The sequence below is a fragment of the Mytilus edulis genome, chromosome 6 (genome assembly GCF_963676685.1).
Source record: "Mytilus edulis chromosome 6, xbMytEdul2.2, whole genome shotgun sequence".
Lineage (NCBI taxonomy): Eukaryota > Metazoa > Mollusca > Bivalvia > Mytilida > Mytilidae > Mytilus > Mytilus edulis.
Window position 1 is genome coordinate 67,547,835 of NC_092349.1, and position 25,070 is coordinate 67,572,904.

General features: G+C 33.9%; 2 protein-coding genes across 4 annotated transcripts; one reads left to right on the forward strand and one right to left on the reverse strand.

Moving 5' to 3' along the window:
- The first annotated feature begins 206 nt into the window (after positions 1 to 206).
- LOC139528213 (beta-1,3-galactosyltransferase brn-like) lies at positions 207 to 18,395 on the forward strand. Of its 3 annotated transcripts, none has more exons than XM_071324094.1 (2): positions 207 to 253; positions 15,110 to 18,395. In XM_071324094.1, exon 2 carries the CDS (start codon positions 15,169 to 15,171, stop codon positions 16,465 to 16,467), a length of 1,299 nt encoding a protein of 432 aa, XP_071180195.1. In that variant the 5' UTR covers positions 207 to 253; positions 15,110 to 15,168; the 3' UTR covers positions 16,468 to 18,395. The 3 variants fall into 3 exon arrangements, with proteins under 3 accessions (XP_071180195.1, XP_071180198.1, XP_071180196.1); XM_071324097.1 differs by lacking the exon at positions 207 to 253 and adding an exon at positions 4,596 to 4,889; XM_071324095.1 differs by lacking the exon at positions 207 to 253 and adding an exon at positions 7,719 to 8,511.
- Positions 2,888 to 3,232, reverse strand: LOC139526559 (chromobox protein homolog 5-like). The gene has a single exon (XM_071321718.1). The coding sequence runs from the start codon at positions 3,230 to 3,232 to the stop codon at positions 2,888 to 2,890; it is 345 nt and encodes a 114-aa protein (XP_071177819.1).
- Positions 18,396 to 25,070: the final 6,675 nt, after the last annotated feature.

Sequence of the window (25,070 nt, forward strand, 5' to 3'; positions counted from 1 at the left end):
TTTCCAAATTGATAAGCAGGTCAGGCCTTTGTGAGGCAGGTCAACACACTATTTGTGATTTTGTCTTGTGTAATTCATACTTTTTCGCAATCACATATATTAGTGCTCACATATAGAGGGATGGTGTTGTCAGCGACTATACAAAGTCATGTAAATATTCCCGGAAAGTGACTTAAAACCGTATTATGTTTCCTAAATTATTTATTGCATTGAAGTTCCGGCATTTTTGTATTTCGTCTGCTAACAACCCCAAGTAAGTCTTTTTGATCTATAAACCACAGTCACCTTTCTTATTATCAGAGGATGACACTATCCTTCAGAAAAATCAATTAATTTCTGACTATTGCGATTGAAATGACTTATTTTCAAACTGCATTAAAATTACACGCAACGAAAGTCTACATGACGTCTACTGTCTAGATTCACTTATTTATTTGTTATATCTCAAAGGGCTACTAAAATTATTGTTGAGTGGTATACCGTTGACGATAAACAGGCATATTCAGTGTAAAATAGGGAATATTAAATGGTATTACTTTGACGGGTTAAAATACCTATACATTGGAAAATTTGGGATTTATGCAAAAAAGGGAAAGACCTTGGCATTGGGGCTCAACACATGTCCTGAGGACACCTATCCATTTTATCACACGAAATTACTAGCTTCGGAAGCGTAGCTCTTATGTCCTTGTGTTATTTTTTTACTATCTGAGGACCATGGTCCGCAGATAGTAAAAAAAAGCAAAACATAAGGACCTAAGAGATACGGTCCCGCATCTATCGATATTCATATTCAGGACCAGTCTCCGATCATGTCACTGAGCTTTCACTATCGACAACTGTTTATATCTTCAGAGGGGCAGCCTATAAAGTTTAGTTGTTAACTAAAAATGTAGATAAAGAGAAGGTTGCTTTATATCTGTTTCATGTATTGTCGAACTTTCGTCCACAGTGGATCGAATTGCTACGAATGGCGTGCAATACATCAATGGAAGGTGGGGAAATATACCTAGAGAAAATCGGTATTGTAAACTATGCCCGGGGGTGGGGGGTGGGGGGGGGGAGGGTGTTACTGACTATCCTTTCGGATATAACTGTGCCGACAGCACTTGCCAAATCATACCCTGTTCTAACAAGAAAACATTGTATACACGCTCAGAAAATGTATACCCTGTTCTAGACCGTGTAAAATAGATGCAGTTCTAGACCCGGGTTCTAGACTATATCTTAAACAGTTAAATAAGCGATCCTGTTCTAGACAAATACTTTATTTAAAAAAAGACCCTGTTCTCACCAGCAGGGCATGAAAAAGCGACTCTGTTCTAACCAGCAGGACATGAAAAAGGGACCCTGTTCTAACCTGCAGGGCATGAAAAAGTGACCCCAAAATATACAAAATCCTAAATGTGAACTTTGAACGAACAATTGTCGGGTCATATTATCCCGTCGCTTCCTATCTGATACTCCCGTATCAGCATGTATAAATTATTAATGAATAATATTTCAAATTACAAAAAGGAAAGATATAAACTAACAATTATATGACTGTATATCTTATTTGCAAGCGCGCTATTACGAACATTTGTCGTCTAAAATTTTCTCTCTCGAAAATTTCTTTAAAATACATGTTATTGAACAAGTGTGTCTAAATACCAGCACGAATATGTCACGAAGTAATATGTATAAACGAACACTTTGTCTATATGCAGCATTGTAATACTTGCCACCATACAAATAACGAATGAACACTGTGTCTCTCTCACGGAAATTCGATAGCTGAATCTATATTGGAATATATAAATCAAATCAGTAAATGTATATGTAGGACTCAAGTGCGATGTTACTCTTAAGTGCGATGGTCACGCTAAAGTGCGATGGTCTACGCTAAAGTACGATGGTGTCTCACGCTCAGGTGCGATGGTTGTTTGTTCGCTAAAGTACGAAGGTATATCACGGTAAAGTGCGATGGACCAAAAGGGTAAGGTTCGAGGACTTTATAAAAAGATCAAAAAGAACACTCAATGTAAATAGTTATCAATGTAAAAATAGTCCTTTTGTATAATCTAGTATTATAAAGTGTATACCATATGCGAAAGGCAGTTTAATTTAACAGTATTCTTAATGCCCGCGTCACACTGTCCCGATTTTTACGCCGATGGCAACACGATTATGGAAAATTTCAAAATCGGGACTGATCGTATCCAGATCGGGCTATTCGTAGTGCCATCTTTAATCATCGTAAAACCATCGGCCACTTTTTCTAGGCTTCGGGGACAACTTCGGGAAAGGTTCTAAAATGCATGTTTTGAAATAAAATAAATATTTAACAATGGTTTCTTTAAATGCAAAAGAAGTTAAAATGATTTTTAAAGGTTTGATCGTTTCAGCATAGGATCGTCACTCCTATATTGAAACTCCTTTGAACACGACTTGGGTGACGAGTCCAAGTCATGATCGAAAGAGGTCGAAAGAAATGCCAATAGTTTGGTACGACTGTACCCGTTATAACATTGTTAGAACGTGGAAATAACACCAATTTTGTAATAATTGCTGTTACTTGATGTATGAATTGTCACTGATGTTTGTCTGATAATACGACCATTAAAATGTGTAAAACACTAGGTCCAATTTTACGACAAATATACTATGACAACCCAATATAATTTTAATTTTGTTATAGTATTACTATTAACGTTACCGTTTGGGGGAATGAATATGACTTTTTTGTATATGAAGTACTTGATTATTTTACTACAGATCTATCAAATTGCGTTATAAAAAAAACGAGCTTGTACATTGTATGTAAGTTTTGCTATTTAACTTGAAAAATGATGTGTAATTGTAATGTCTAATTCTTCAGAAAAATAAAGGGGGGGGGGGGGCATTTCTATCTCTTTGTTTCACGTGCTTTTATACGTTTAGCCTGATCCATACGAACTTTAAATTCGTGTCTTAATTCTGGAGGAATATTTTCTTCCGGTTCCCATGAATTGCTTGTGCTACCGAAACCTAACCATTTTATGTAATAATGCATTTTATTGTTTATGCATTTTGCTTTCACTATCCGTTCTACTAGAAACAGATCTGAATCATCGCTCTTTCGGTCATCATTTGTGTGCCGTTGTACCTGAGTATCGTTTTGTGTAGGGTCATTTGAGTCTGGCTGTGTATCCGTTTGAACAATTTCGTCGGCATCTTGGGCATTTTCCTCTTCATCTTCATCGTCCGACATTTCGTCGTCAGTTGAAACATCTACATTGCTTGTAGGCCTACATTTTTTTGTATCTTGTGGATCGTGATATTGTTTTAACCTTTTTTGCGTTAACGGGTCCTTTGATTGGTACATCGTCTGAACAACGCCGTAGTTTATATGTATTCTTTCCGGTTACCTCAGTTATGTAATATGGACCTTGCCATTTGTTACAAAGTTTTCTTGAATAACCAACTGGTGTAGTCTTTGTATCCATCCAAACTTTATCTTTAATTTTAAAAGTTGCCTCTCTCGCATTTTTATCATGCTGTGCCTTGTATTTCTGCTGTTCTTCCCGTGAATTTTCTTTAGCCATCTCTCGGGCTATTAAGATATTCCTATGTAGTCCATCGATGAATAGTCTTGCGTCTGTTCCAACATTTTTTGGTGCTGTCAAAACTGTATCAATCAGCGTTCTACATTCTCTGCTAGACACCATGTAATACGGGGTATACTGTGTTGATTCTGTACATACGGTTGTGTTCATTGCATGAGCAATACTGGACAATTTATCCGGCCAATCTAATTGGTTTGCGGCGATGTATGTACGAAGTTTTTCGGCTATTGTTTTATTATTCCTCTCGCAAGTACTATTTGTTTGAGGTCTGTACCTACTGATTCTCATCTTATTGATCTCAAATATATTACAAACCTCTTTTAATATATTAGACATGAAATTTTGTCCTTTATCTGTAAGAATTGCATCTGGCGCGGAATAACGGCATATCCATTGGTTGTAAAATATGTTGGCTACATCTTTTGCACCTATATTTTTCATTGGAAAGATTTCTACATATTTTGAGAACATAATTTGACGGCAATGCAATTCCGGTTGAGGTCATCATCATGCTAAACAGTCAAACCACATTTTGTATTATTTTTAATCAAAAGTCTAAACGAGTCCCTAACCTTCGGTTACCCGTTAGCCAAATAATTGAAATATCATGCATACGATCAAGTAGTTATTACATGTAATGATGTACAAAATGTATACAGCATGCTAGTACAAAATGTATTGATAATGATAAATCACCAGATACCTTAATTATAACTTACTGAATCTGAATTTACATTATATTTAAAACGAATTTTGATTAATTAAACTAAATTGTAATAATATCACTATTAGGTATAATCATGGGTATTACATCTATGGTATAATTAACCAATTGTATTCGTGTCTTGAAAGACAATAATATAATTTAATACATGTATAAACAAATTAAATATTCCGCTTTTATGTTGATCACTTAAATCTCATTAATTATTTAAGGATACAAATTACTTATATGAGTCAATTTCATAGTAGATTACAATTGATCATAAAATCAATGTAGGAAAACATGAAGACATCATTTCACGGTTTTTAAATGGAAGATGTACTGTGTAACAATGAAGCACTTCGAAGTATAGGAGATAAATTAAAAATATTTAAATTGTAAAAAAATTCAAACTGTGACTTTTGATAAAACAGATGATAACTATACATCGTACGAAAGGTGTCACTCAGGATGCCGTATATTATATATTATATAATTGATAGTTTTTATCTACACGTGTCAGCTGTTTTGATTTGTGTACAGGACTACCGAATTTCCGTGATGCACGTGAATCAAGAAAATGTATGAAATCTTATAAGGTATGTAAAACAATTTAATATAACTGTATATGCGGCAGTGCATTACATTGCGGACATTACCATTACATTTGCAGTCACAAACATATTTACTAAACTCTGCCACTTTATTTAGGTCCTTAGTCAGGAGCATATAGTATAGTGGTGGTCGTTGGTTCATGTCTGCTATATATTTTTTTCCATTATTTGTTTTGTTATAAATTAGGCCGTTGGTTTTCTCGTTTTCATTGTTTCACGTTTTTTTACGTAAAGGCCATTTACAGCCGACATATACTATATGGTATGGTTTTTTCTCATTATTGAAGTCTGTAACCTTTACGATGGCATATAATTGTATAAATCCATTTCGTTTAAAATTTAGTGGATAGTTTTCTCATTGGCAATCAGAGCACATTGTTTCATTTTTTGATTATGAAAACATTATTATTAAAGTCAGTTATGTTTGTGGATAGAATGATACATTACTACAGTGTCACCGTGTCTCTTATGACAAACATTCGATACAGATAAATATTATTATATGATATTACATTTTATTTGAAAGATATTCTTATTGATTTTGTTGGTTATTTTTAAAGGACTGTATATATACATCTCAATTTCATCGCCCATTTTAAATCCATTAATGTCGAATGATTCAGTGATTTTGGAGCATTCCTAATAACTGGTGACCTATCATTGACAACCTTCATATTCCTTTTGAATTACTTGTTTGGTAGCTGTAATATTGACGTTAACTCAGTGTATCCATTATTTGTTTACAAGCAACTAATTTAATTTCTCGCAGTCAATTTTTTGAAAGCGTGATTGCCACGGTCTATGCACACGTGCAAGGCTCATTGCAATTACGCTCTGAAGTTCCGTTCATGTGATCTGCTTTAAGCAAATTGTCTGTCCCTTTTCAACAATATTCAAATCCTCAATAGCATTCCTATTAACCAGGTTGGGAACAAACCCTCTAAATGGTGATTATACCTGTATAGAGGGGTAATCCTTCTATAGAGGGATAAAATTATCCCAAAATGGCATTTTCTACTTATTATGGCAGTTACCTGCAACAGTTGATGCACCAATTGATGTACTTAATTTAATATGTACATGCCCAGTTTGCTGCTTATCTGACTAAATATACAATATATTGTTCACCATGATTGAAAGCTGTGATGATCAGGTAAATTCCACTCACCTATGCCTCACTGAACAGAATTTCTATTGTTAGATTTAACATGAAATTTTAAGGTCAACTATTCCTCTTGTTGTTGATCAGGTGTTCAGATAGGTATACAATAGATTGTAAGTTTTGTCACTTTAGCAGAAAACTGGTCATCCCAATTTTTATACGCCCGTCGTCTTTTAGACGGGGCGTATTATGGTATACCGTTGTCCGTCCGTCCGTCTGTCCGTCCGTCCGTCCGTCCGTCGTCCACACTTCGGACAATAACTAAAAAAACACTTTCACCAATTTCCATGAAACTTAAGTGAATTGTTTATATCTATTGACGTAAGCTCCCTTTCGTTTTTTTTTTATTTCAGATTTTAAGTTTTGGATTTATGGGGCTTTATTCATAAAAAAAGGGGGGATTTTCAACACTTCGGACAATAACTCAAAAAGGCTTTCACCAATGTCCATGAAACTTTGGTGAATTGTTTATATCTATTGATGTAAGCTCCCTTTCAATTTTTATAAATTTCAGATTTTAAGTTTTGGATTTATGGTGCTTTATTCATAAAAAAAGGGTGATTTTCAACACTTCGGACAATAACTCAAAAAGGCTTTCACCAATGTCCATGAAACTTTGGTGAATTGTTTATATCTATTGATGTAAGCTCCCTTTTAATTTTTATAAATTTCAGATTTTAAGTTTTGGATTTATGGGGCTTTATTCATAAAAAAAAGGGGGATTTTCAACACTTCGGACAATAACTCAAAAAGGCTTTCACCAATGTCCATGAAACTTTGGTGAATTGTTTATATCTATTGATGTAAGCTCCCTTTCAATTTTTATAAATTTAAGATTTTACATTTCCGTGTTAAGAATTTTTATGCTTAAAAAAGGGGGGATTTTCGAATTTTGGGACAATAACTAACACTTTCACAAAATTTTATGCAACTTTGATAAATTGTTTATATCTATTGACATAAGCTCCCTTTTCATTTTTATAAATTTTAGATTTTACGTTTTCTTAAGTAATGAATTTTTATGCCTAAAAAAGGGGGATTTTATGAAACTTTGGTGAATATATTAATGTAACATCTCTTTTGATTTGTATATATATTTCGAGTTGATCATATAAATTCATTTAAAGCATAAAAGACAAGTTAAAAGAGCAACGGGCGTATCATGCGCTAAAGCGCAGCCCTTTATTAGTAAAGTGCATATGTTGAGATTATAGCAAATATAACTAGAAAATGCCATTCTGCCCTAATTTGCTTTAAATCTAGTGTAAACAAAAATACCCCTCTATAGAGGGATATTTTTATACCTCTAAAGAAGGATTATCCCTCTATAGAGGGGTATAATCACCATTCAGGGGGTTTGTTCCCAACCTGTTAACCGTAGTGCATCACGGTCTTTCTAGCTTTCACATCTAACACATTTTTTTCTAATTTTTAATTTTTTCTTGTCCCGCGTGTGAAGGAAATCTTTGCCGCTGGACGTTTAGAAAACAACGATTGATCAATACATAAGCTTATTTTGTAAAATAAATAAAATAACAGGATTTCATGCAACTTTAATATTTTAAAAGTTAATTGTACGTATGCCAACAGATTATACACACAATTTTAAATTTTTATAACACGGAAATCCTGCTGATTAAGCTTAAAATATTATATTGTAGTTTATCAAAATAGAAGTAACATCGATCTGAATGATTCTACCCAATTCAATTCTACAACACCCTGGTGATTTTTCCCGTTATTACAGAATTCTCGCGAGATCAATATTGTGTGTGTTATTTCAACATTTACTTAATATTTAAATCGATTTCAGTAATATTTGAAAATTGGAATATGATGAAAAGGGCGGGTGTTTGTTTACTACGAAATATTCGAGATCTGTTTTTTAATTGATACTGAAATTCACTACTTTGACGTATTGGTAAAATCAAAAGTAAATATTTACCAACCAGGCGATTTGTCCTGAATATACAATTGTAAATCACTGAAGTAATACGAATGTCCAGGAAGGCTTTTAAGTGGATAAATGTTTAGTGCTTTTTAACAATCTCTTTTTAAATGTAGTTTTGTATAGAATTTGTAACATTTAAAGAAGATAAATATTTTTCTCAATGAACTAACTACTGTAACTTATGACATTGTATACGTATATATATATGTCATCATAACCTCCATTATGTGAGGCTCGTACGTTGCTCTGTGTTTGTTTTTGTATGGCTTAATAGTATTCTTCAATGAACATATATAACTAAATGTGTTCAGGATTTTTATGAGACGGATCTGTATCAAGGAGACTGGCAAAATCGTATTTCATTGAAATGGAGTGGGGTATTTTTATGGACCTTACATGAATAGGAATGTATAAGTGCATATGATATTTTTTATACAATAATAAACGTACAACTTTTTAAAATGAAAGTTTTATTTCATTAAACTAGGAAAATCGTAAGTATTAACTGTCACAATATTTTATTTAAAAAAAGGGGGGGGGCATTATTTTTCATTGTCTAAACAAAAACATATGCTTTGGATATTTTTTAACATACTTATGAAAAGTACTTATGATAAAACCATGACATAATGATATCCGTAACTTCGCAAGACTATATTATAGGGTTATTGCATGAATATTGGGGAATATTGTCCCGAGTAGAATTTTATATTGCACGAGCTTGCGAGTGCAATATATGTTCTACGAGGGACAATATTCCCAAATATTCATGCAATTACCCTTTTATTGTATAGCAATATAATATTTAAAAGGAAAAATTGGTTCAAACTAAGATTTTGTCGTTGATGATGTCATGAATTTTGAAGATTTATTGCACTAGTGCAATATTAGAATTTATTGCACGCTAACTTTTGGTTACTTTCTGTGGGAAATATTATATTGCTATACAATAAGAGGTTTTATAGTCCCTCATAACTCTTTATAGAGTGGCTCTTGTTGTTAACTTGTGTTTTAATAAGTACATGTAACTGTTGTATATTTTATACCAGTGGTGAGTCTTTAATAAAGTATTTGGCTTGTCTTTTCTTGTCTTGCCAAAGACAGTTTTTAGCAGATTATCTGAAATATTGACACTATTTTTTTAATCCATAGTTACAACTTACATGTATTTCTTTATTATTCTGTTTTTTATAATTGTCACAAATAATAAATATTCACTTTTGGAAAGATACTTCAACCGCCAGCACCTGATTCTAAACTGTAACATCGTTTACATAGGCGGATCCAGGGGGGCTGGGACCGGGCCCTCCTTTGGTGGAAAAACATTGGTTGCTTATATAGAAGCTTGAATGGAGCGCCCCCTTAGGTCAGTCAGCCCTTACAAAAATTTCTGGATCCGCCTCTGGTTTATATTCTTGTTGGGTCGTTTGTTAAATTGTAAACTTTATACCTACTTAATGGGTTACTTTTGCAAATTATTAATTGGATGGAGAGTTTTCTCATTGGCACTCATACCTAATCTTCTTATATCTATTGAATCTTCATTTTGTTTCATATTAGAGTAAACGAATCAAAATGAGCAAGAAATCTGTCCAACGTGCAGTTCTCCAAAATACTGCAAACTTAGATTGAAAAGACAGGGGTTCGCACTTACAAATTACTATGTTTAACGGTAATTTTTTTTTATCAAAAGACTTGAGGAAAATAAGAATTATGGTTGATTTTTAAAAATGCAGGCGCATGATAGAGATTCTAATAACTGTTCAATAATTCATTTAACTGCAAATTGTTCAGAAAATTGATTTGAAACTTATAATTAAACAGCTCGAGGCAAACAAATAAAATAGCAACAAATAGTACATTATTACCTTTAGTGATCTATATACATAGTATCTACGACGAAAAATAAATATAATCATTATTTTAAATACCCTAGAGCAGAGATCTACTAAATATTTAATAAAATCAGAAAAGCGAGTTTTCTTTTTAAAATAAATATACGGACGTCTTATACCAATATTGTTCCTCGGTATATAAAAGTCATTGAAAACATTTAAAGCACTGTTAAATGAAACGGTGACACATGACCGTGGTTTTAATCAATTCCCTCTATAAAATAAGTTTCGGTTGTAAATCAACGATGGCGGATCCAAAAACTATAATAAAGGTACCCACTGACTGACTAAGAGGTTGGCCCGCTCCAGTTATACCTCACGAACAACCTATATGATAAACCAAAGAATAGGTTCGGTTAGGCCTTGAAATGGCCCCCCCCCTTTTTTAGCTTATATTTCAAAAAAGGATTTATTGAGCAATATCACAATGAATCATAGCTTATACAGCGACAAGATAAAAATTAACCTTTTTGTTGGAAATTTACGTTCAGGTCTGCGTTTTGTTTAAGACGTCACAAATAGTCCTCCTCTGATCAACATATTCATTTAAATCTTTTGGATGTTCGCTGATCTTTTTCTGTTTATGTCATATTCGAAATCCTCTTGTTTTATCCGGGTCAAACTGTGAATTCTAGTTTAAATCCGAAAAAAAAATCTGAACACCGAGGAGCAACTAATGAATGTTTATAATGGTGTGGAAGGAAAATATGGATCCGATTCCCACTTAACCTCTTTGGGAATAGGACCCAAATTTTACTTAAACACCGCAATAAACCTTTTTCGAAATAATTCCTGCTCGAGATTTGGATCTTCAATGGATTCATGGATTGGGATACTAGATGTAATGTTGAGCCATAAAAAAATTACCGAAACCCCGTACTATTATTTTATTACATATGGTTATAAAAATATTTTTATTAAATTCTTTTAATCAATAATGATAATGGAGTAAAATTAGTAAGTGGAGTTGCCTTACATGTATTTTTACAGTTTACTACAGCTTGACGTCCGTCGTCGTCCGTCTGGTGTAAACTATTTCAAACATTTTCTCCTCTGAAACTACTGAACCAATTCCAACCAAACTAAAGCTGAATGATCCTTAGGGTATCTAGAACAAAGTTTATGTTTTATTTTCTGTTTCGTCAAAAAACATGGCCGCCATGGCTAAAAATAGAACATAGGGGTAAAATGCAGTTTTTGGCTTATATCCAAAAAACAAAGCAGTTAGAGCAAATCTGAATTGACAAAAGTGTTCATAATAAAACGTTCTATCCGCCCTGAAATTTTCAGATGAATCTAATAACCCATTGTTGGATTGCTGCCACTAAATTGGTAATTTTAAGGAAATTTTGCAGTTTTTTGTTATTATCTTGAATAGTATTAATGATAAAGATAAACTGTAAACAGCAAATGTGTTAACCAAATTAAGATCTACAACTAAGTTCATATGACCTAAATTGTAAATTGACCCCTTAAAGAGTTTTTGCCCTCTTAAGGACAATTTTACACAATTTGTTTATCATGTTTTCTAACTTTTAAAAAATCTTCTTTTTCTAAAACCAATGAACCAATTCCAACCAAACTTAAGCTGAATGGTCTTTAGGGTGTCTAGAATAAAGTTTGTGTTTTATTTTTTGTTTCTTCAAAAAAAAATGGCCGCCATGGCTAAAGATAGAACATAGGGGTAAAATGCAGTTTGTCACTTATATTTCAAAAACCAAAGCAGTTAGAGCAAATCTGACATGGGGTAAAAGTATTCACAAGGTAAAGTTCTATCAGCCCTGAAATTTTCAGATGAATCTAATTATCCATTGTTGGGTTGCTGCCTCTAAATTGGTAATTTTAAAGAAATTTTGCAGTTTTTGATTCTTGAATAGTATTAATGAACAAGATAAGCAAATATGTTCATCAAAGTAAGATCTACAAATAAGTTCATATGACCAAAATTGTCAATTGACCTCTTAAAGAGTTATTGCCCTTTAAGGACAATTTTACACAATTTGTTTAAAAAACAAACTACGATGAAATTGGACACTTAAACTCTTAAACGAAAGATAAATGCAAAAAAATCAAGGTGAGCGATTCAGGCTCTTGCGAGCCTCTTGTTTCATTTGTAATCTCTGTCCTTACTTTTAATTTTTCACTCTATTCGGTCCTGCCTTTTTTTATTAGGTTATCTTCACTTTTTTATACATAATTTGTCGTTCCTGGTTCATAAAAAACAAATGGTAGCTCCCTTAGTGTCTCACTAAAAAAAACTACCATTCATCCAATAGATAAAAAAAATTACGCAAATAAAAAAAAAATAATAAAAATAAGCCAAGTATCTTTTTATCCCACAAGATATTTTAAAAAGTCGAATTGCAGAACTGTTTACATTAGAAATTTGTGAAGCGGAATTTTTTATTTTGCATAATAGTATTAGAAAAAGAAATAAAACTTGCAATTTGATTAGATGCTTCTAACATAATAAGATTTTCTTCAGGCTAAATTATATTGAAAATGGCTTTCACGGTTAAATTCCAAAGTCAGGACTTAATCATGAGGATAAAATGAAAATTATAATCGGAAAATAGTGGTATAAGACGTCCGTAAATTTGATTTAGACAGTACACATTTTGCTTATTTGATTAAAATCCTAATAAAAGATCTTCCCCCTCGTGCATTTAAAATAATTATTATATAGATCTACATTATACGACGTAGAATTATTTACAACATTACTGACTTTAAAATGTATAGAACATTTAAAAAAAAAGAAGAAGAAAAAACCCCACTTCATGTATATTATTACAGATAACAGATCTTATTAGACTATATATTTAGCTATGCACAAAAAATATGTATGACCTTTAAAGACAAGTAGGACCAAAACATTAGCTCATTGTATGTCTTACAACTGGTTCTTACCAAGCCAAATTCACGTACGAAGTCAGGTTTTCTGGACCATGTTTTGTTGGTTTTTGAACAGTCAACTTTTTCTTCCAAATCGGTGTCTGAGCATCTTCTCTGTCTCCTAACTCTTAACATGACATTCATAAAAAAATCAATCAACACTGCATTTAGAAATTATTTCCATTGACAAGTATTTCAAAATAATTATTTCTACTCGAGGTCATTCATTCCTATTTTCACTGCCACGATATTCTTGTTAATCGTTACTGTATATAAAAAATAAGAAGATGTGGTATGAAAGCAAATGAGACAACACGCCACAAGAGACCAAATAATGTAGTCCGTTTCAGATTTAATTTCTAGGTAATCTTTACCAAAGCGTATACACCAAAAAATTGTGATTAAGTTCGTTTAGGAGATAACTATTGTATACCGATATTAAGGTCCAAATGCACCCATTGGTGATTTGATGGTCGCAAATTAACTTGTTTACTGCCGAAGCGGAACCAGTACAAACGGGTATTTGCGACGATCAAATCATCAATTGATGCCGTCTGACCGTAAAATACAAAATAGTAATCTCCATTCTAATGAAACAGATAACAAAAGCGTCAAATCATACATTACAAATCTGTCATACGTCGTCTGCGCTTGTGCCTACGTTTATACAAATCTGTCATACGTCGTCTGTGCTTGTGCCTACGTTTATACAAATCTGTCATACGTCGTCTGCGCTTGTGCATACGTTTAAGGGCATACGATACAGTTTTGATCCTGTATTTACAGTTTGATGAAAATTTCCATATAGGCTAGTTTTTGCCTGCTTAAATCAAATATTTAAGCAAAAATATACCTTCATGTGCTACTTTTTGAGTTAAACGAGGTCAAAATTTGGTATATTTGCTCAAAATTCGGATTTGTGGCTGTATTTTCCTTTTAGAAAGAAAGCCATAACTTTTTTGTTTTAAGAAATAAACACAAATTGTTTTTTGTTAGATAATTTGTAATTTTTGTATTTAACAAGTATCCTAGCATATTTTTTATTCAGAAATAACTCATATTTATCAAATGGTCATGAATTAAGAAAAAATCGTATTTTTTTGCAGTATATTTATCAAAATTAAAAAAAATCCTCTATTTACAGTTTTATAAAATTTGGTCCACATATTCTCCCTGCAAAATGAAACAAAATGTCGTTTTAAAAAATAGGGGTCCATGCACTCGTTTTCAAATTAAATCAGTTTGAATGATAAAAAAAGTCGAAAAATGCATCTTTTCCCGATATGTCGTAGTTTGACGTCGCGAAAATAACATTTTACGTTAGCAACGTCATTACATCCCCTGTAACTGTATCGTATGGTAGTTATTTTGGACGCATTCAACTTGTCATTCATATCTGTATAGTGTGTAAAACGAGCTTCAAGCGTGTTTAGGGCGTACGAGATCGAACTTGAGCGTTTATAGTGCGTTCAAGTAACGTATGTATGCGTATGTCTGGCGTTTGTGAAATGCCGTTACGAAGGAAAAACGGCCATTGAACTATTGTAGTACCTGGGACGATTATATGTGCTTTCGGCGTGTCTGGAGCATGTAATTATGGGGTTTTCATTGAACTAGCATATATTTTTAATTAGTGGCCAGCTAAGGCCCAACTCCGTGTGCGGTATTTTCTCGCTGCATTGAAGACCATAGATGGTCTTCGGCTGTTATCTACTCTTTGGTCGGATTGTTGTCTCTTTGACATTATTAATTCTAAAATTTCCGTTCTCAATGTTATTGTTTGTTCTACTTCTTGTAACATGCACACATATGCAACTATATAAATAGTATGTTTCGTTAAATGTCAAAACATATTTTTTGATACGCCACGGGTGCGTTTTTTACGTTAACCGAGCGCTGAAACTACGCCAGGAGTATGTTACAAACACGCACCGCCTACGTCCAAGGTAAAGTCCCAAGTAAATATCGAACGATTTTGAGGCGTGCTCTAACCGTTTCCAACGTGCGGCTGCCCTAACCATTTCCAATGCGCTTGTAACGTATGCATTACGTGCGTGTAGCGAACAGGTATACGCTTGAAAAACGCTAGAGCTTGTAATTTGAAGCGGTTCCGTAATTCATACGTATATATACATTTAGTACGTCGGTAAAATCAGTTCTGAAGTACGGGATTTCAAATCACTGAAAACGTCATAATAATAAGACTTTCATCGACTACAAACATGCAGCTACACATATTTACGATTTTAGCTCATATTATACTAATATTCCATAATTCTATTGTAAACACATTTTTTTTCAGATTCATTGTGGTATAGTGGTGAGCGTATAGGGGAATAATTATGCAGTATAAATAGTACAATGAGCATTTGTCGACGTTCAAAACTCAAAAGAAAAGCGGGTGTTGCCCTTTTCATATATATGATGGCATTCGGCTATATTTATATGTATTTTATGCAGTATATTGCAGTGGAAGAAAATATTTCGTTGTCAGAGATGTCACGTGATGAAGACAAGCCAATTGATTTGCATATCCGAAAGACTACGGATATATTGAATATTCAAAAAGAAATGCAAATAAATTTAAAACCAATAACGGAAAAAAATAAGTTAGACGATGAAAAAGTGAAACAAAAACAGCTGGTAAAAGAAAATGAGAATAAAAAGCAAACACAAGTAAACAAAGTGCCAGGAGGTATTGCCTTGAAAAAGTCCTACGACAGGGAGTTTAAATATCCTCTGGATATTAATCTGAAACAACTAGTCCAAAAATTGGAATCCAGTGACAAATCATCTGTTCAACCAATCAACGAGCATAATTACCATTTCCTATATACTCCTACCAATTCATGTCTATTCGAACAAGACAATTCGACACTTTCTAAAATTGTAATTCTAGTCAAATCATCGGTGAAAAACTTCGAGAGAAGGAATGTGATACGAAGTACATGGGGAAAATATCTAGAAAAAAATATGCGTCTAGTCTTTCTTTTAGGACTCCCATCAAACGGGAATTTAGCAATTAGAAAGGAAAGTACATTATATGGGGATATAGTCCAAGAAAATTTCATAGATAACTATTGGAATAATACGGTAAAAATGATGATGGCTTACAGATGGGCCGTGTCGTTCTGTAATACATCCGATTATCTTTTCTTTGTTGATGATGATTATTTTGTAAACATTGACAATCTTCAAGCATATATTAAGAAAGTAAAGGATAACAAAATGTTGTTTAGTGGAACGTTTCTCGGGCGATCTGTGCCCTACAGAGTAAACGGATCAAAATGGTACATATCGTGGGAAGACTATCCTTATGACAGATGGCCGCCATATTTAGCAGGTGGCGCTTATTTTGTATCACTTCCGTTAGCCCGGAAATTCAATTTAGCATTTCCGTTTGTCAAACCAATGCATATAGACGACGTTTATTTAGGCATTGTTGCGAAAAAGCTTGATGTAAGACCGTTGCAAAATAAAGATATTGGATATCGTAAAGTGAAAGTACAATCACTTAGAAGGTACATCGCTTGTCATGGGTATGATAAAAAAGAGGACGTGGAAAAGGCATTGACTTATATGAGACAGTTTAAAGTGAATATTAAACCACCAAAGATGGTGCAACAGATCAAAGTGCCTCAAAGAATTGTTAAAGTATAACGATTTTCATTTACGAACTTGTGCAACGGAACTTCACTGCCATTATCGAAGTTGTCCAGGTGCCAAATCATTTTTCGTCTGTGATGCTCAATCATGTTGTTTATTTTTCGTAAATATGTACTATAAAATCAATGGATTATGCTATATATGGCATCCATATGCATTTATTCACTTTTCTTATTTGAAATTTAATTGATTTAGTAGATTCCTTAAAGTATTGTAATGGCAGTTCTCATTATAAGGATATGTACCTACAAAGTACTATAGATACATTTGAATCCTTTTAGAATTTATTTTTTTCTGGGTAAAACCAAAATTTAAATGATGGTGGCCAGTTGGGCCATCATGTATTGAAACCAACTGCATAATCAATTCAATTTTTAGCCGGTAACATTTGAAATTGGCCAATGCATTTTTTAACACTAGTGGCCTAATAGTAATTGGCCACTTGTTTCAAACTGCTATTTTGAGGCCTGCATGATAGCCTTTCCGTGTTCATGAATAAACATTGAAATAGCCCTTAACTAAACCTCTACGATTTTGTAACATCGAATTAGTATAACTGGAATCACACAAAATAATTTATGTAGTGACTAGGAAATGAAACTCAAAAGGCCACTCTTTAGGGTTGATGGGCGAAGACTAGCATGTGTTAGTATAAAGTTTTTTATATTATTTCTTCCAATATATTAATATACCAATACTTTATCATGTTAAAAAGTTAAGTACTGCAGATATGTTTTGGCATTAATTGTTTTAAGACTGATTTGTTGAAAATCTTAGTTAATTGTCTGTTACCATTATTTACGTTTATATGTAACTTATAAATATGGATGCAAGCATTATGAGCCGTTGTTCATTACATACATGTACATGTAAAACATGTTATTAGCATAATATCGGATGAGATTTTATATTGTGAAGTTTTTTGTTACCTACTTGTAAAACATGGGTCAAGTATCAGCTGTTTAAGATTTCTGTTGTATATTTTCTTGTTAATCTAGATGTTGGACAGTTAAAAAAATAAATTAATTTAAATTTGATTAACAACAGCAAGATCCCACTGAGGACATCGAATGTATCTTAAGACTTTCATTTAAGAAAAGACAAATTCTAAAGTGACCTTTAATGCTCAGGTTGGTGTTTTTTGCTGTCACTGAAAATAAGGATTAAGTTCCATTTCAACATCTATCATGTATTATGACTATCTTGGGATAATCAGGAAACGATTCAAGAAAATTGAGATAACGATAAAATATTTATTTTGCAATACATCGCCTTTTCATTTGATTCTATTGTTTTCAATGAATGTTTTTTCTTCTTATAATTTCTGATTTACGCTCTTTTTTTGTAGCATGCATGACATTGGGTAAATTATACGGAAATCCGTTGTCAAGGTAAAACAAGTTAAAGACTAAGACAACATGTTATGATATCATGATACAGCAATCCTTCATTACGATTTAGCTATCTCATTATCCGCACTACTTTGCAATTCATTTTGACTGATAACTTTTGACGAGTAATACAGTCATTGTAACGATTTTAATAAGTCGTAATAACAAAAAAGCTCAGACGATATATTGTGAGAACGACTTTGAACTAAACCACACCCTTTTACTGACTGGCTTTCGAAAAATTGGCATTGGACAAGTCCAGATATTTTATAAACGTCTTTTGATACAATGTTATTTCCGGAAATCTGTCATTTTTCGAATTTTTGAAGACGCTATAAATTTAAAATTCAAACAACACAGACTCCTAAAGAATATAAGTTTTACAAACAATAGAAAACAATCGCTCATATTTTATTTTGTTTTGTTAAATGTTATACGGGTTTTTTTTTATTCCATTAGTTATAGTTTTTGATTTGTTGTTTAGGTTTATGTTTGCTCAATTGCCTTAATTAAATGAAATTATATATTTAAGACGTTTTGATATCATTACTGTAATATGTACATTCGAATTCGTACATGTAGTTGTATTTTCATCATGGTGACAAGAAAATGCACTTTTGATTGGTTGTTATTGCAAAAGCACGTTCGTTATCGGTCATAGCTTTCGCCCGAGACGAAGGCATGGAAACTTGCTTTGAATCTCCAAAACCAGTCATTGGACGTTTTATTCAATTGAAAAACACTAAGTCTTCCTTTTGAAAAGAAATCCAAGTACACCATCGGTAAAACAAGACACGTGATGCACAATACAAGCATTTTTTTGTACTAGACATTTGTGTAATTTGTAAATATCCTATTTATAGTCCGGCCGATTGGTGCAGATATACAGCAGAATTGCTCACTTGATGAGGAAAGCATGAAACTTTGCATAGTAGTTCTTGGTTATATACCCTTTGATTTTAGCTATGGACCCACTCTGAAAAATCCAATATGGCTGCCATTTTCAAGATGGCGGAAAAACGGTATAAATATCGAGAGTGTCCTAAAGGTATTCTATATAGAATTAATTGCATAACAGTGTGGTCGACAGTAAAACGTTTGTAGGTTGTAACTTGTTTGTCAACGGCTATGATTTTATGCTCACCCAGTCTGTCAGAGGCCTTCCAGTGGGGATTGAAATATTCACTTGTTACACATTCCGATACATAAAATGAAACTTTCTTTTTACAAAGCTTGAAAGGAATTTGTTTTAAATATTTATTATAATCATCACATACAACCGTGTCATTTATAAGAATAATAATGTTCAGAGATGATATTATTTAATAATAATTAAAAAATAGGTTTATCCATTGTAAAAAAAAAACTATTAAGTTGATGGGGTTAATTCACAAAATATCTCATTGATTAAGAGCACACGTCAACTACTTCTACGTTGTGATCATTTAAGAATGGCCTACTATTTATTCAATGCGTATACATGTGGGTTTTGTTTGTGAAGAGTTCTGGATAATTAAAAAATCATTTGATTTCTTTGTTTAATACCATTAAACGATTCATTCTTTCAGATATTTGTCACTTTGCCTTATCTTCAAGTCCAACACAATTTCTCACGTTTCTTACAAAACTTATATTCTTGTGATGTATTCTTTTGTTGAAAAAAAATGTATAGATATAGATAGATATAGGAAGATGTGGTATGAGTGCCAATGAGACAACTCTCCTCCCAAGTAATAATTCATAAAAGTAAACCATTATAGATCAAGGTACGACCTGCAACACGGAGCCTTGGCTCACACCGAACAGCAAGTTATAGAGGGCCCCAAAACTACTAGTGTAAAACCATTCAAACGGGAAAACCAACGAGAAACGAAAAACACATATGAACTACATAAACAGACGACATCATGCATTGTAACTTTTAAAGCCAATTAAGTAAAAAAATAATCTGAAAGAACGTGCGATATCATATTAGGAAAATTGATGGTCAAACTATAACAAACAATCAAGTAAAGAATTTTAAGTATTCAACTTTTATAGCTTGCTGTTCGGTGTGAGCCAAGACTCCGTGTTGAAGGCCATTTTTATTTATTTTCAAATTACAAAGGTTATTCCTGATTAGTATTTTTAATTATTTTATTTAGGCGTTTAAAACCTTTGGTGACCTCACAGTTTAAATTTCTATGATAAGTACGTCGTGAGTAGTGGGCATTACAGACGAACGTTCACCTAATTTTCCCCAGTCAATGAATGGCCATGGCTACACTGTTATGAATTTGATTCTAATTTCGGAAATTAAAGTAATGATTCTTTAAAAATGGACTTCGTGTTCTTGAATTTGTTAAATTCAAATGTTAATCAATATGTTACATGTTATTGTAATTGTTCTTTAAACGCTTTCAGTTTTAATGGTTGGATTGAAATATGTTGAAACGAGTCGATTGAACATTAATATAAGTCGGTTAAATGTGGTGGAATAGTAGGTAACTCATCTGAACTTTGAGGCAGTGCCGAGGGCACCTTGTCTCGTGTCTCTTCAATGCCACGTCATACGTCACTTATCGCGTTTTTAGCTGCGGTACCCACTACATCGACAAATTATTCTATGCAATCAATAGGTGTACTTTTCTTCAGGCGGATTAGACGATTGCCATCATTTAAAATGGCTAAGGGGCAACTATTTCCATTTCCAACTATGTGCTAAACCAATTCGCAACTATTCAGCGAGCATGGTCCTAAAATGCACTCCTGGTCAGCACTTTAATTAGTTTTAATGGTAACAGTCATTTTTGAGTTTGGCGGAAATGTGATGGTTCGTTTTATGCAAACTTGCTGAGTTGAAATCTCGTTTAAGCTGTTAACAAATGCCGCATTTATCACTTTATTGTTGATGGTAATTGTGGGAGTACTCAGGTTTATCACTGCGCCCAGTGTGTCCAAAATATCTAGCCTAAGTATAACATCGTCTGTTAATGGCTCTTTGCACACATCCCATTGTATGTTCAGTTCAGAGGATATGAGGAGATTGAAATTCAACAGTACATAAATGAGGCTTTATCAATTCATAAGTAAACCGTTATAGGTCAATGTACGGCCTTCAACAAGGAGACTTGGCTCACACCGACCAAAAAGCTATAAAGGGCCCCAAAATTACTAGTGTAAAACCATTCAAACTGAAAAACCAACGGTCTAATCTATCAATGTCGAGAGTCGTTGTTTATAATCTTCCCAATAACAAGCTGTTAACCTAAACCACGTAGCGTTACGTTCTCCAAATTTCCATTTTCTGCCGGAATTAATTTCTCATTTACTAATGTTATCATTGCAGCAGTGTCCACAATCATGCTCACATTCTGGTCATGTATAGTACATCGTACTGCTAAGCTCTTTCAAATGGTTCGTCTGCTGACAATATCGGAAGAGGCCGTGGGCCTCTGTTAGATTTTGTGATGAGGTGATGTTTCATGGCCAATAGACTTTGAAATCGTGCGTTGGCATACTGGCCCGACCCGTTGCTGTTTGAAAACTCCTTTGTTGGGGTTACACTTTCATTTGCTCCGTATCCTGGTGAAGGTGACCGTTGTCTGAAATAACCGGGATTTCTGGTGTTTGTCCGTGGAGATGCTACCCGTTTTCTTTAGGGACTATATGATCTCTAGCTCAGTGGGGGTGTTGCTGATCGATAGGCATTAAGCTTGGGTGTATTTCTAATTGGCGATCTACCGAGATTGTATTGCTCAGGAGATCTTCCACGTGTATATTGATCAGGTGATCTTCCATTGAACTGGTGATCTTCCATGATTATTTCATCAGAGTCCGAGGTTATATTGATCGGTCAATCCACGGTTATGCTGATTAGTTGAAAGCATAACATCAGCTAGTTTTGTGACAATTTGTGTGAGGTTACGCACCTCATTATCCAAAGGAGTCACTGCTCATATTTCCTTTATCGGTCGGTGATACTGATTCATCTGCAAAGTAGACTTGTCGATGGTCATAATTGATTGTTTTAAAGCCTTGTTGAATGTTTCTGGGTTCCTCTCTATTACATGCTTTGAAGAATCTTTGTATTTACATCCTCGGAGGAATGCTTCGGTTCCAATCGGGTTTGATCGTCTTCCTTGCTGAAGCGCTGCTCCAAATAAATGCTTGTTTTAAGGCCTTGGAATCATCATCTGTGTTTACCTTGCGAGCGTATATCAAAGCCAACATCGGCCTGGCAATCTGGGGCTTACACATTTTTCCTGTTTTCCCGGCAGTTTGTTCAAATTGGTAAATGAACGCCTCCCAATTCAAGGATCCCCTTCAATTGAGTTTTTAATTTTTTGGAGCTGTGAGGCTTCGGCGCTGGTCCCTTGCACCAAGATTTTCTTGCCATCGGGTATATATTCTTCTCCAATGAGGAGTCTGAAGAGCTGTTGCCACACTCTTCTGGTTTCCTCTGCCCTTTCATGGATCGGTCAGTGGAGTCAGCTTGCTGTTATGGGAAGCCTGTTAGAGCTCCAGGAGCTGACGAGGTTGTCATAATTGGAGTGATGGGGAGCAAATGTGGGATTTGCCATTGACTCGACGGGGATGATACCGTAAGTAGGCACTGCATTCAGCATTGGAGAAACTTGATAGAATCCACTTGGAGTCAATTGTTTTTGTAATAGTCTGCTGCTCTGAACCAAATATTATTGACTCATAGTAAATGGAAAGTGTGCGTAAGAAGACACATAAGCCTTTTGCTGGTATCCTTGATTAGTACTAGAAGTTTATAGTATTTTCTTAAATGAAGATTGTTGTTGAACAATTTGAACTGTCTTATGCAGAGCAAAGGGACCTGACATAGGACTGTGACTTAAGGTGAAGACACTTTCAATATAGTTGGCGCGGTTGATGGTTCATGCGAACAACAATTGGGGAAAGACCGTAGGCATGGATTTTGTTGTGTACTTTTGGTAAACTTGCGTTGTACTGGCTAAGGTCAAATTTTGGCTTAGATGATGTGTCCATTGCAGGAATTTTAACTTCTTTATTTCGATTGTCCACTAATTCATTTACAACAGATTGTTGGAAGGTACCCTGCTGTTCAAATGCAATTTTAAATTGAACTGTGTCTCCTACCTCAGTTGTTGTCAATCTGTCCATCCGTCTCACCACAACATTGAATATCTTATTGGTCTGACCATCAATTCCACCAAGCAATTACCACTAGCCTTCTGGTCTATCCTGTCTTTGACAATGATGCACTTTTTTTATAAGTTTAATAAATATAAAAAAAAGAAGATGTATTATGATTATCAATGAGAAACTCTCCACAAGAGACCAAATGACACAGGAATAAACAACTATATAGGTCAATGTACGACATTCAACAATGAGGCAAAGCCCACACAGCATAGGCAATGTCAATAGTCAATAGCAATGTTCTAAAGGTGAACGAAAAAAATAAATACGATTTTCAGCACCTAACGACAACCATTGAATTAAATGCATTTTCTCTAAGATTAATATAAATTAAATAATTGTTTCAATTTTTTTTTTTTATCATTTTGGTTTCACGATTGCTTGTCTTTCAACTTTTATTTTTTAAGGTTACATTGATTTGATCGTCACCGTTTACAATTTTTTGTGACCTGGAAAAACACCTACGTATATTCAGAATAAATAATTCGATAATTATATACTGACGGACTATGAAAACACTAAACTAGATTATTCTATTTATTTCCCCTTTTCAAATAAGCAATTTCTGTCTTTAAGTTTGCAATTTGAAAGTTGGATTGGATAATTTGATAACGTCACGTTGAAATCTTGTGATATGCAATGAAGCCTGGTCCCTTTTCAATGAATATGTCACAGTCGGGACAATTGACCGCCTGTAACCAACGCCAAACAGATTGTCAGAAAGGTCAAGCAATTCCGTTGGGCATACTTTGAGTTCTATTTTTGCGATTTCTGGATCTGCCATTGTCCTACCGGTTACAATGTGTTTTGGCAATTATGCGGTTTAAACTTTAGGACTTCAATTGTTTTTGTTGAGTCGATTATTTGGCATTTTGGTATACGAGAAACATTAATGTCGTGAATTTGTCTGCCATGTCATTCGGCAACTTGGTTGGCATTGCGGCCGTAAACATGTCTTGCGAATGACGTTGCATTAGCAATTATCGCACCGCAGGTAAAATATCACGTTGTGATTGGTTTAACACCGTCACGTGGTGACCCCCTATGAGACCATATGGGGTTAGTAGATTTCATAGGGGGTTCATGACGCGTTAATGGTGACGTCATCTATCGATGTTGTTGTGTTTCATTGTTCATTTTTCAACATAACGCAACAGAAAAAGTGCGATAAATTCGTTATACGGTTAACTACTGACCCCCTACGGACCATAGAGGGTGAATAAAATCCATAGGGGATTCGGCCTCCGGCCTCACCCCCTATGAATTTTACTAACCCTCTATGGATCCGTATGGGGTCAGTAGCGAACCAAATAACTTATAATGGATTTTATTGACGTGACGTTATATTAAGATAGATCTACAAATTCTGTCTGCCTATACTGCTACATACTGTTGTAAGGACAGCAAGACGAATTTCTGACGTGAAATATCTGGCAACGTCATGTTCCTGCTTCTGTAAGAAGTTCTTTGCTCAGTTTTAGCAATATTGCAATGCAATTTTTATTGTAACTGATTTAAGTGTGGGTATGGATTAAACATGTTAAAAGAATTGTTTCAAGAAAATATACCTTCAAAAAAAATTATTCATGACAATGGATTTTCGATCTTGCTTTAAGAAATTCGTGGGACTTCAATAATCCGGGATATGTTCAATAATCACAGGAAATTAGGTATTGAATTTCTAAACAGACAGAGGTATGTAACCATGAATAGTAGTTATATGAGGATCAATCATCATGATTTGGTAAAAATAAATATAACCAAAATGTATGTTGTGTTTTTAAAGTTCGTCAGTATATTTGTGCCAAGTGATAGAAACTGAATACCGTATAAATTGTAACAAATAAAACGAACACTTACACAAATCAATATAAGCAATGGACTTGCTACCCGATAATATAAATATTTGATGAACGAAATAAATGCTGATTCTAGTTAATATCCTCAACTAAGACTAGATGTACCCAGTGGTATAAATATTTGATAACATGAATAAATGAATTTAGCTTAATGTCGTGATGGTAGGTCAAACAA